Source organism: Primulina eburnea, chromosome 6 (assembly GCF_022965805.1).
Source record: "Primulina eburnea isolate SZY01 chromosome 6, ASM2296580v1, whole genome shotgun sequence".
Classification (NCBI taxonomy): Eukaryota; Viridiplantae; Streptophyta; class Magnoliopsida; order Lamiales; family Gesneriaceae; genus Primulina; species Primulina eburnea.
This window is the reverse complement of record NC_133106.1, coordinates 17,082,345-17,095,433: the sequence shown is the minus strand read 5'-3', so window position 1 is coordinate 17,095,433 and position 13,089 is coordinate 17,082,345. Positions and strand designations below refer to the sequence as shown.

Sequence of the window (13,089 nt, the reverse complement as noted above, 5' to 3'; positions counted from 1 at the left end):
AAAATATTATTTTATAAATATGATTGGTGCAATTTTTCTTCATGAATGATTCAAACATTTATTTCATCTTGTACTTCATCTTTGACAATCTTCCCAACTGATTTGATTCTTCCACATAAAACAAATGTTTATAATTGAGTTTTATGAATTGTGGTAAATTTTCATATTCGTTTACTAAACATTTTGACAGATATGGTCAAAATACTTAAGCTTGATAAAACTATAATTTCATTAGTACCACTTTCATTTGTTTCTCAATTTGACATAAATTTTGAGGAGAATTTTATCTCATGCTAATGTTTTTCTTCAATATCGTGGACATTGAAATCAATTTTATACATGTTTAAGAATATTCCCTTTTCCATTTTTCTAACCAAAGTTATTGTTATTTTACCGAACTTTTCAAAATAACAAAAATAATACAATTATTCAACACATATATTTTTTTATACAAAAACTTATGCAACTTAAATATTTAATTCACTTTAAACAATAAAATATTATACAAAACATTTAATAATATTATACAAAACATTTAATAAATATACATTTTTTTATATTAATCACACTACCCAACCAGCTTATTGCTAGTTTTTAGCAATTTAAGCGTTAATAACAAAACAAAACACATTAACTAATCTAAACAAAAATTCAATAAAAACTATCCAGGTGTTTAAAATTAATTTAATGAATGTCAGAGTTATATCAAAATTAGTATAATTCTAATTTATGAAATAAAGTGAGTGATCAATACAAAGAATATTTTTTGTTAATTAAATGCATGACCATCAGAAATTCCTAGTAATAGTCTCAACTCCATATCCTTACAAGTTAATAAATGTTTTTATGGCAACAGTTTCTTTTGTGGAGTTGGAAAACATATAAACACTCGAGAAAATCGTTTACGAAATACAGACTGATAGACGAGCCAAATTAATCAAAAGAGAGGAAATCCATCAATTAAAATTCTAATCATTCTAATTTTTTCTTGATTTTTTGTTAGACTCAAATTTGTTGTGGAGATGCTAGTAAAAACCAGTAGATGCTGGCTTAGTACAAAACCAGTAGATGTAAAATAGCAAAAAACCAGAAGCACTTGTATCGAGCTAAAACCAGTAGCAGCACTTATCAAGTACTGTTTAAACAAGTGACTTCTTAGCTAAAACCAGAACTAGAAGGGATACAAAACTCGAAATATACACTAACAGAATTTTTTGTATCTCAAAGTCTTTAAATATTACCGTTGATCTATTAACGTGATACTAGCATTTATTGCTTCATTAAATGACATTAAATGTTGTACGAGAACATTTAAGACAGTTTACCATTTTTGGTATGAACTGAGACTGATTGCTTTAATGTATTCTGCAGGGTCCATTTTCAGCAACAAAGCTGAACCAATGAAAAGTCAAAAGAGCCGTTCAGATCCTAACATTGGAAAAAGCCTATATATGGAGACGAAGCACTTTTCAAGAAAAAGAAGTGAACATGGCAAACTTGTCAAGGTACTGAATTTTCAAACTTCTGAAAAAGATTCAAAATGAGAAATCAGTTTCTGTCGTTAGAATCAGAAGTGATCGAGGTACTGAATTTACTAACCAGACTCTTGAGATATATCTAGATGAACAGGGCATTCATCATGAATATTCAGCTGCCAGGACGCCTTAACAAAATGGAGTAGCTGAAAGGAGAAACAGAACACTTAAAGAAGCTGCTAGAACATTGCTAGCAGATGCAGACATCTCTCAGCGCTTCTGGGCAGAAGCTATTAATACTGCTTGCTACACACAAAACAGAACAATGATCAACAAGAGGAATAATCATACTCCTTACGAAATATGGAAAGGAAGTAAACCGAGTGTATCTTACTTTCATGTTTTTTGTTGTAGATGCTTTGTGAATAACAATGGTAAAAGTCATTTAGCTGCATTTGATTCAAAATCTGACGCTGGATTATTCCTTGGATATTCAGCAGTTAGTAAGGCATTTAGAATTTTCAATAATAAAACACTCAATGTTGAAGAATCTATTCATGTTGTCTTTGATGAAGACAGCAGTGCTCCCGAGATTACTAACATATCTAATCTAAGTAAAAGGTTAGACATGGTTCATCTGGAATTAGACAGTGAAGATGATGCAGAAGCAATTGTCAAGGATATTCAAGATCCAGAACCAGACATTCACATTCTAGAACCAGCAGCTGACATTCCAGATTCAACAACTAATATTCCAGAACCAGCAACTGATGTTCCAAAACAATCTACTGCTAATCTAAATCCTCTTATTTGGAGAAAATCTCATCCTCCATCTTTGGTGATTGGAAATCCAACAGCTCCGTTAAGGACCAGAAGGCAGATGATAAATGAATACATGCATGTTGCTTTTATCTCTCAAGATGAACCAAAGAAGATTGAAGAAGCTCTTCTGGATCCCTGATATGTGTGATTTTTACGTGTTTTATTGCATTAGTTTGTGTGTGTTTGCATTGTGCATGCGTACATTTCATTTACATTTTGTTCATTTTAGAGTAAGAATATGCATTTGATCATTTCTCACTTGTGCGTGACGAATTTGAAGGAAAAATGGCCGGAAAAACTGAAATCGGAGCCAAGTGCTAAGCCAACACGACGATGTACAGAAAAGTTGGCGCCCGAGCGGTAATTTTCTACCGCCCGGGCGCTAGATGTGGATTGCTGAGGGGAATTACAGAAAGTATGGCGCTCGGGCGGTAATTTGCTACCGCCCGGGCGCTAGAAAATAATCCGAATAGCCAAGATACAGAACATATGGCGCTCGGGCGGTAATTCTTTACCGCCCGAGCACGAGAAGCCGCATGCCCCAAGTGTTTTACAGAGAGTGTGGTGCTCTAGCGGTAATTCTTTACCGCCCAAGCGCCACCTAATTGTGGCAAGATTTTGCAGCCGATTCTTTACCTTATTTTGGAGGTGTGGCTGATATGGAAGGAAGTTGGAAGTTTTCTGGGGATACGCAGACTTCATTGAGAGCATCCACTAGTTTTGGAGAGCATTTTGTGCCTGAAGTTAAAGATTTGAAGATTTTCGGGCGTCTTCTTTGCGATTTTCGTCACGCCTGGTATTTCTGATCTAGTTTCTCTTCTTTAAACTTTGTTTTGTTTAGTTTCAATCATGAATTCCAGCAACTAACTTTTAATATTTGTTGGGATTTAAGGGGAGCCTACCCCAAACTTTGATTTAAATTAATTTATATTCGATTGTTGCGTTATCCTTGAGTATACTATTGTTTGATTGTGTTGTTAGAGCGTAGCTAACTTTAACAACTTTTTTACATTGCGAGTGAGTTCGAGAGAATAACTTGTGATAGGAACAAGTAGTATAATCCGTGGATCTACAATTTACATAGATATATGAAATTGGATACGCGCCGATAGTCATAGTCCTTAGGGTCGAAAACAAGGGGATTTCATAAATCGAAATGCGATTCACTCTTGATAAATAATTAAAGACATTTAATTACTTCATTGAGTCGAATTAGCTTGGCATAGCTCGAGAGAGTGTGTTCAATTGAATAGGAAATCATGTCGGAAGCATATAATCACTATCGAACGAATTAATAAATTAACGAGGGGTAGGTGAACCGATATTCCCAACAAATTCATTTCTCATTGAATTTTATTCAACATTTTAGATATTAATTTTCATTCTTTACTTATTGAATCATTTTATTTTCATATTTATTTGAGCATAGTAGTAGTCATCATTCATTCAAATTTTCGTTGCTAAAGATCTAATAACTGGAAAAGAATAATTGTTAAATACAGTCTTCAGTGGAACGATACTCGTACTCCGGTACATTATACTATTACTTGACATCGTGCACTTGCGATTAATTTTGACATATAAAACATGTTTTTATTGAGGATTCCATAGTGCAATTTTTGCTCGATCAAGTTTTTAGCGCCGTTGCTGGCGACTGTTAATCTACAATTTTATTTTTAGTTATTTTCTTTAGCGTTATTTAATTTTGCTTGAGCTAACACTCCATATTTTATTCCAGACATCTTGTCCAGTGCATGCCAAAGTCACTTGACGTGGAGGTTGAGCTTGAGTTTGATCCTGAAATTGAAAGAACTTTCCGCAGGAGAAGACAGCAGAGACTCAAAGAACTGATGGAGAGGCAGTTGAATGATCAAGAGGAGGAACACCATGATGCTAGACGTGTTGAGATGCCACGCCGCATACCGATGCTGGAGTATGCCCAACCTTCTTGGGATGGAACAAGCCCCAGTATTGTGAGGCCTATGGTGCAAGCAAACCAGTTCGAAATCAAACTAGCTATAATTCATATGATTCAGAACACAGTCCAGTTTGGAGGATCTGCAGTAGATGACCCAAACACGCACATCGCAGATTTTCTTGAAATTTGCGATACTTTTAAATTCAATGGAGTTTCTGATGATGCTGTTAGGTTGCGTTTGTTTCCTTTCTCTTTACGTGATAAAGCTAAAGCATGGTTAAATTGTTTGCATGTAGGTTCGATCACTACATGGGAAGACATGGCGAAAGCATTTCTCATTAAATACTTTCCTCCATCAAAGACCATGAAGCTGCGGGCAGACATTACAACATTTGCTCAATTAGATCAGAAGTCTTTATATGAGGCATGGGAACGCTTCAAGGATCTACTACGACGATGCCCGCATCACGAATTACCACTTGGGTTAGTCGTTCAAACATTTTATTATGGTTTGCTTACTCCTAACCGTACTATAACAAATGTTGCTGCTTGTGGAAACTTGTTGAGAAAAATTGCGGAAGAAGGATATGAGTTGTTGGAGGAGATGACTGCTAGCAGCTATCACCCTCAATCAGAAAGAAACAACCAGCGGAAGAGTGCAGGAGTTCTCACCAGGTAACTGATTTTTTTGCTATTACTGCAAAAATTGATGCTTTAAACAGGAAACTAGACAGCTTCAATGTCGGTGGCACGGCGGTGCGTTTTCAAGAGATATTCTGTGAAAAGTGTGGAGGAGAACACTATGTGAAGGACTGTCAAGATGACAATCCATTTTATGTGCAAGAAGAGCCACCAATAAATCAAGTGGGAGTCCAAAACCGCCCAAGGAATGACCCTTATTCGAACACATACAATCCGGGATGGAGGCTGTTGCGTATTTTCACTACCGCAAGTATACGGTGTCAAGTTTTAGTACTGGTTTGAGTACAGATATCGATCCCACGAAGTGTAAATATTTAAAATTGTATATTAAGTACCATAATTGACATAGCTCGACTTTATTTAGACAAATCAACTAGTTGGTTTAAAATCAAGTCAAATTAAATAACAATTCATGTAATTCTAGCACGCAGTAGAAATTCAATGAGTAAATAAATCTAGACATATGATTTCGTCGAGTCTCCCCTATGCTAAATTAACATGACTAACATTTAATTAAATCACACCATATTTATTAACCAAGAATTCACAATATTTTCTATTCCCTCTGTCGAGTGATAAATAGAACTGTATTACCTATTACCGATTTTAATATGTCTATTCAAAATCATGTAACACGTAATAAATGCACACAAGGTCCTGTTATGGATTCGCCAAAGTTATACGTCTTTTGTACGCTATAAACATCTGACAATGCGATTTCCCATGTCCTAATTTCGATCAACTCTCTCGAGTGTTAGATCTCAATTATTAGATCAGTCGAATTATGGCCAGTAATCCAAAAGAATTAAAGACAAGAAATCACAAATAAACACGATGAACTAAATCGATGAAAATTTAAAACGTCAATACATAGGTTCGACCTCGACTACGTCAATCTCTAGAAAATAAAATTAGTTCATACTCGAATTTAAATCAATACAAAACTTGTTTGTAATCATTAAAAACATAAAAGTAAAGAACCGAAGTAGAAACGTGTTGGCGAGAGATGAAAGTGTGTCTCCGTGTCCGGATTCTACCTCCGTTCTTCGCGTCCCGTGCTCCGTGCTCTGACTTTTTCTCTCCTCTTTCGAGTGATATAACGGCTGCATGTAAAATATTTCGGAACCCTTAAAAAATCCACGCGAAAACCTATTTAATTCCTGAACATCGCGCCGCTCACATATGCGTGACACAGACTCGCGCATATGCGCGGGTCTTCTGTGCGTTGTCTGTCTTGCGCGCCATGAGCGGCGCATATGCACGAGGCCCACTGTAATTCACCTCGCTTTGGGGCATTGCTCGCACATATGCGTGATCTTACTCGCTCATATGCGCAAGTCTCACTGCATTTCAGAGCTTGCGTTTTCTCCCACTTCTGCTCCTAGGCGCAATTTTAGCTCGTTTTCACACACATATTGTAGCCGCACCTAGATTCCTGCAACCACACCAAAAAACAACAAAAGCGCGTAATTCCGCTCAAAAAGACTAACAATCTATATGAAGTATAAGTGCATAAAATGCACTTATCAAATCTCCCCAAACTTTAACTTTTGCTAGTCCCGAGCAAAATAAAAATGAATAAAACATTAACTAGACTAAACTAAATACATCTTAAAGAAAGTAACTAAACGAATAAGAATTGTGGAATAAAAGGATAACCACTAGCCTCAGAGATTACAGTTTCCATGATATTGAATCAAACACATGCCAAATTACTCACAGTTCACGTGCATGTGTGTTCTGCTATTCTCGTTTACCCACTCCAAATGCCAAGATAAGTTCAAACTGTTCATCTCATAAAATTTTGGGCTCCTCGACACACACGTAATTAGCAAAACCATTGAGACACACATTACCTTCACAAATCAACAGGACTTATAGGGTAACATTTGGCTAAACAAAAGTGGTAATATGAAAACAATAATTAACCAAACAAAGTTCAATATCATGAGATGCGCACATGTACACAATTGAAATCTATGTATATCGACGGCATTTTTCAAGTGTCCATAGGCTTAACTTTGACAACTCTTCTCCACTAGTATATTGGGTACGTGTGACTCGGTTAATAGGTATTTTAAGCTTATAACGTTAGGCTATGGCTAATGGCTTCAAATGAAGGTCGGGAGTCAAAAGTGAGAGAAAACAAACCAATTTATTTTTCAACATGTGTCTCATTCCTTTTGTTTCACTTCCACTTGTCTTGCCACAACATTTTCACCATTTTGTCCTCCTTTTCACATCACATGTCATACTCTTTCCTTCTTTATTCAACTTTTTCTTTCTTTTTTTATAGACATTTCTTTCTTTCTTTTCACCTTTTCATGATATTCTTATATGCACACAAGGGAGAAGAACTTTTGTAGTGATACACATATTCGTTTTCTCTCCGTTTTTGGTAGGTACTGGTGTATATGCTCAAAAGTTGGTAGTTGACGTAGGAGTTTAGAATTGATACGAATGGGGGCTTTTGTGTGCCTTGGCACACTCCATCCGATTTTCATTAAGCTCAAACATGGGACACTTGGGCATAATATGATGTTATGGGTAGGCTTGAAAGGCTCAAACGTTCCAAAAATCCCCTAAATCATCCCTAAGTCACACAATACCCGTATCTCGCCTCGAAGAGTGCCAAACCAAGTTCTAGACTACTTTCAATTTACCAATCAACAAACACAGACAGATCATGTTTTCGGGTATTCAAACAGAAAGAATTCCACATTTCATTCTCATTTAGGCTCAAAGGATAACAATTGACAATTTATTCAAGGAAAAACATGCCCAACATATTTCAAAGACTGTCAGAATCATTTATGTGTTAGTAAACATGCAACTCAATAACAAGTAATCAACATGCAGGCTTTGGAGTCCATTCATACATTCCAAGTCACAAATCACATTAACACTCTCTTGACATCGGGTGTACCAACAATCATAGCAATCGTGAATTAATGTGTAAACGGTTAAGTAAGGATAGCATGCATTCAAATTCGTAATCATGGAACAACATGAATTTCGGGTCAACTCTCATCATTGTTTGGTTATTACCTTAATTCCACAATTCTCATAAAAAAGTTTAACGACTAAGAAAAGAAAAACATAAAGACAAAATGAAACAATTTTTTTTTTTAAATAAATAAACATCCAAATCAAACACTAAAGCAACAAATCAACTCAGATCAAATAATCAAATCACCCCCCAAACTTAAAATATGCATTGTCCTCAATGTATAAACAAGAAAGAAATGGGACAAGCATACCTCACACGACGAGCGTCAGTGCTCGCCGTCATCATCATCGACATCCTCATCCATGTGCTGGGGTGGGGCCTGTGGAAGAGGTCCTGGATACTGTGGTGGTGGTCCTGGATACTGTGGTGGCCAAGCAGGTGGCTGGGGAAACATGGGATCCTCTGGACCTATAGGTGGGAACCGCTGAGCAAGCACGGAGGTGAAGTCCATCATGAATCCCATGAAATGGTCGGTGCGGTACTGAAGTGAATCTAGCACCTGGCGGTGCTCAACTAGTAACTGCCTCTGATCATGTATCTCATTCTCTAGTCGCCTCAATCTGTCTCCCCTGCGCTCTCGCTGCTGCCGGTGGTGGTCCTGGAAGCTGTGGATGCGGGAGCTCCTCTTCAGCTGGATACTCGTGGGGAACATAAGATGCTGCTCCAAAGAAAGCGACAATGGGATCCTTCGGCATTAGTACCGGCTCATCAGGGGCCCATGTGACGCCGGCCTGGCGGCATAGCTCGGTAACCGTGTGAGGACAAGGAAGAGCAACCGTGGCTAACCCTGCGCCATCTCTCATAATCGAGCCATAAATGATCTTCCCCACGTCAACTGATTTGCCCTTTAGGATGGCATAAACCAATGCAGCTTTGTCTTTATTGACATTATAGTAGTGAGAAGACGGGAGAATTCGGGCTAGTACAAAAGATGTCCAAGCGCTGGAGTTAGGCCCCATGTCGGATTTCTTTAAAGATGTAGGCCCGCTCGCGCTCATTTTCTAGACAGCGCCGGCCTCACAAATGGTCCGGATGACCTCTGTGTAATTAACTCCAGCTTCGAGGAACTCACTGTATTCGTCCTGATCGAAACTGGGCATCTGATATAGCGTGTTGATTGTTCGAGAATCGAACGACACCTATTTCCCTCGGACCAATACTTTGGACTCATCGTGCCGAATCCGGAGGTTGGCATAAAATTCTCGCACAATGGAGATAACGGCGTCCGACGGGTGTTGAGCGAATTCCACCCATTGCCTTCGTTCCAGTTCATTTATAATCACACCACGTGCAATGGACAAATTGAACCCCCGTTCCGGTATTATGGGCCGTGTCATAGTACTGTCATATATCTGCTGGGCCTCCTCGTTCCAAAACCTGTGAGAGTCGAAGCTTGACGAGGAAGAAGAACCTTTTTTGACCTCTTTTTCGGCGCCATATCCATTAATGTATCAAAATATCACAATCAACACCAAACTCAACCCACAGTAACGCCAAAATCGAAGATAATCGGATTTCCCAAGCTTGAACAATATGATTTCACCACACCAATTAATCCAGTGAGCAATAGACGTGCAAACCCAATAATCAAAACTAATATAGAACAAATTGAAGCGCCCACTTCACAATAACAGAAGTTCCCCCAAAGATTGAGCACCAATTCTAACAAATCTCAAAATTTTAACAAAATCTGGAGAAAATCCCTTACTTGAACTAGGAGATGACAGAAATTAGGAGTGCAGGCGTAAATCACGGCAGTGATTGGCGGAGGCGGTCGGTTTTCCAAGGAGGGGCGGCGACGCGGCGGTGTGCAAGGAGGCGGCGGTGGCGTGAGGGTCTTTTGAAAAAAAAAGGCTGTGTGTAAATTCTGAAGATGCATCGCAACCCCCCCTTTTCTTTTTCTTAAATTGAGTCGCGCGCCTTGAAGCGACGCATATGCGCGCCTGCTACTGGCATGCCTGCTGGAATGTGGGGCATATGCGCGTCCTTTGTGGCGCATATGCGCCAAGGCTACTGTCTCGCTTGCGGTGCTTCGCGCATATGCGCGTTCTAATGTGGCGCATATGCGCCGACGCCTCTGCCATGTGGGTGTAATTTCTTGGCCTACTCGTGCATATGCGCCGACGCCTCTGTCTTCTTCGCGCATGTGCGTGCCTTGAGTGGTGCATGTGCGCCGAGCCCTCTGCCAATATCGCGCATTTGCGCGCAAATACGTCGCGCATGTGCGCGGGGCGCTCTGTCCATCAGTTCTTTTAGAATTTTTTTTTTTGAAAAATACCTGCAAAAATAACAAAATGAAAATTAATACTTGAATAGAGAATGTTAAAATTAATAAACTAAGGATTTGAAATAATAAAAACAAAACGAATGCAAAAATAAATAAATGTGGGTTGCCTCCCACACAGCGCTTGGTTTAACGTCGTCAGCCCGAATTTCTCCTGTTCATGGTGGGTCGTATGATTTCTTGGATGCCCTTATTTCCACCAGCTGACTCTCCCCTTCCATGGTCATCTTTCCTCGTTCCACGTCAATGATGGCTCCAACAGCAGCCAATAATGGGCGTCCTAGAATAACGTGAACGTCCTGACTATTCTCCATATCGAGTACCAAGAATTCTGCTAGAACTTTCAATTTGTCAATCTTCAGTTCAACATCATCCACAATACCCAATGGCACCTTCACCGATTTATCTGCCAGCTGCACGCTTAATTCGGTGGATATCATCTTGCTCAATCCAAGTTTCTCGTAGAGAGAACTTGGCATTATATTTATACTTGCTCCTGAGTCACAGATAGCTTTTTCTACTAAATGACCCCCTATTTCACATGGTACAATAAATTCACCGGGATCTAGCAACTTCTGAGGACGATTTCTTCGTGTTCCTTCAGTAACTTCATCTTACACCTGATCTACAAACTCATTATTAGTGTATAGGTTCTTGAGATCTTCAAGACCTTTTTTCTTTTGAAATTCAGCTTGTAATTGTAAAAATTGCTGGGGGTAGGGAAGTAAAGAGATATCAATGCATTTATTTAAATCATACCTCTCAGATTTCTTATCTCGGGCTCCTTTGGTTGGACTTAGCTTTTCATCCCGAACATGTGTGAGTTCAAGCTCCTTCTCTTCTCTGCCTACCACACAAATCTCTTCATGATGTACAAAAATGGCATTCACCTCTCTCAGGTTTGGGTCGGCAGTCTTTTGAACTGCGCCTGACTGGTTGAGACGTGAGTTGCTTGGTTATCTGCCCCACTTGCGACTACAGGATTTTCAAGGTCGCGCCAATACTCGCCATGTGTGTCTTAAGGTTGTCCAGTCTAGACTCAGTTCTAGACATCCTTTTACCAGATTCAACAACAAATGTTCCAACTAAATCTTTGAATGATGGTTTCCCTTCCCCATTTGATGTATTGAACCCCGGCGGAGGATTCAATACATTCTTATTATTTGCATATGAGAAATTCTCGTGATTTCTCAATCCATGGTGATAAGTATTAGGGGGATGATTATCTCGATAACCTCCAAAGCCATGATTGTTGATGTATTGAGCTTCCTCCATAATCGGTTCTTCCTCAGCAGTCACCAGTGCTACTTCAGACGTAGCTTGGCCAGCTTTGTTCATTGCTGCGATCTGTGTGGTCAATGCCAAAACCTGTGCAGTAAGTGATGTGATCGGGTCTACGGCATACACTCCAGCAGGTTTCCTTGATCCAGATCTCTCACTCGGCCACTGATAACTGTTAATGGTCATCTGTTCAAGCAATTCATAGGGCTCATCAGGTGTTTTAGAAAAAATAGTACCTCCGACGGCTGTATCCACATTCCCTCTGGTTGGCCCATCTAAACCATTGTAAAATAACCCAATCTGCACCCAATCTGCATAGCCATGATTCGGGCACTTCCTGAGTAATTCTTTGTATCGCTCCCAAGCCTCATATAACACTTCAAGCTCTCTCTGCCTGAAATTGGTAATCTCTATTTTCAACTTAGCAGATTTAGCAGGAGGAAAATACTTTGACAGAAACTTCGTAACCAAATCTGCCCATGTAGTAATACTTCCCAGCGGTAGAGATTGGAGCCAGCTCCTAATGTGATCCTTGAGAGAAAACAGAAATAGGCGCAATCGAATAATTTCGTCAGAAACACTATTAATTTTTACCGTGTTCGTGATCTCCAGAAAAGTTCTGAGGTGAAGATGGGGATCTGCTGTGGCTGCTCCTCCAAATTGGTTCTGTTGAACCATGTTGATGAGTGCGGGCTTTAGCAAGAAATTATTAGCAGCAATAGTTCCACGAGCTATTCCAGAGTAGTGAGCGTTGATGACTGGGCGGAAATGTTCCCGGATTGGCACCTCTCTAGGGAGCTCATTCTGATTATATCTGTTTTCAGCCATTGATTTAATTCTGATTAAAAATCAATACGGAATTAAATAGTTTACTCCCCGGCAACGGCGCCAAAAACTTTTTGCGTATTTTCACTACCGCAAGTATACGGTGTCAAGTTTTAGTACTGATTTGAGTACACATATCGATCCCACAAAGATTAAATATTTAAAATTGTATATTAAGTACCATAATTGACATAGCTCGACTTTATTTAGACAAATCAACTAGTTGGTTTAAAATCAAGTCAAATCAAATAACAATTCCTGTAATTCTAGCACGCAGTAGAAATTTAATGAGTAAATAAATCTAGATATATGATTTCGTCGAGTCTCCCCTATGCTAAATTAACATTGACTAACATTTAATTAAATCACACCATATTTATTAACCAAGAACTCACAATATTTTTTATTCCCTCTGTCGAGTGATAAATAGAACTGTATTACCTATTACCGATTTTAATATGTCTATTCAAAATCATGTAACACGATATAAATGCACACAAGGTCCTGTTATGGATACGCCAAAGTTATACGTCTTTTGCACGTTATAAACATCTGACAATGCGATTTCCCATGTCCTAATTTCGATCACCTCTCTCGATTAGATCTCAATTATTAGATCAGTCGAATTATGGCCAGTAATCCAAAAGAATTAAAGACAAGAAATCACAAATAAACACGATGAATTAAATAGATGAAAATTCAAAACGTCAATACATAGGTTCGACCTCGGCTACGTCAATCTCTAGAAAATAAAATTAGTTCATACTCGAAT

The 13,089-nt window shown here is 38.8% G+C and overlaps 1 protein-coding gene and 2 non-coding genes across 3 annotated transcripts; 1 reads left to right on the top strand and 2 right to left on the bottom strand.

Moving 5' to 3' along the window:
• Positions 1-4,583: 4,583 nt before the first annotated feature.
• Positions 4,584-4,689, bottom strand: LOC140835618 (small nucleolar RNA R71). Its single transcript, XR_012118940.1, has one exon. It is a non-coding gene; the product is annotated as a small nucleolar RNA R71 (small nucleolar RNA).
• Positions 4,690-10,369: 5,680 nt separating this feature from the next.
• On the bottom strand, positions 10,370-12,320 carry LOC140835351 (uncharacterized). Its single transcript, XM_073200840.1, has 2 exons — positions 11,273-12,320; positions 10,370-10,743 (listed from the first exon to the last, which is right to left on the bottom strand). Exons 1-2 carry the CDS (start codon positions 12,318-12,320, stop codon positions 10,370-10,372), a joined length of 1,422 nt encoding a protein of 473 aa, XP_073056941.1.
• LOC140835599 (small nucleolar RNA R71) lies at positions 11,809-11,915 on the top strand. The gene has a single exon (XR_012118922.1). It is a non-coding gene; the product is annotated as a small nucleolar RNA R71 (small nucleolar RNA).
• Positions 12,321-13,089: the final 769 nt, after the last annotated feature.

Excerpts from the sequence above, each read along its gene's own strand:
- LOC140835351 (XM_073200840.1), bottom strand. The coding sequence starts at position 12,320 with ATGGCTGAAAACAGATATAATCAGAATGAGCTCCCTAGAGAGGTGCCA. Across the intron at positions 10,744-11,272 it reads AACATTTGTTGTTGAATCTG|GGGGTCATTTAGTAGAAAAA; the intron begins GTAAAAGGATGT and ends CATGTGAAATAG.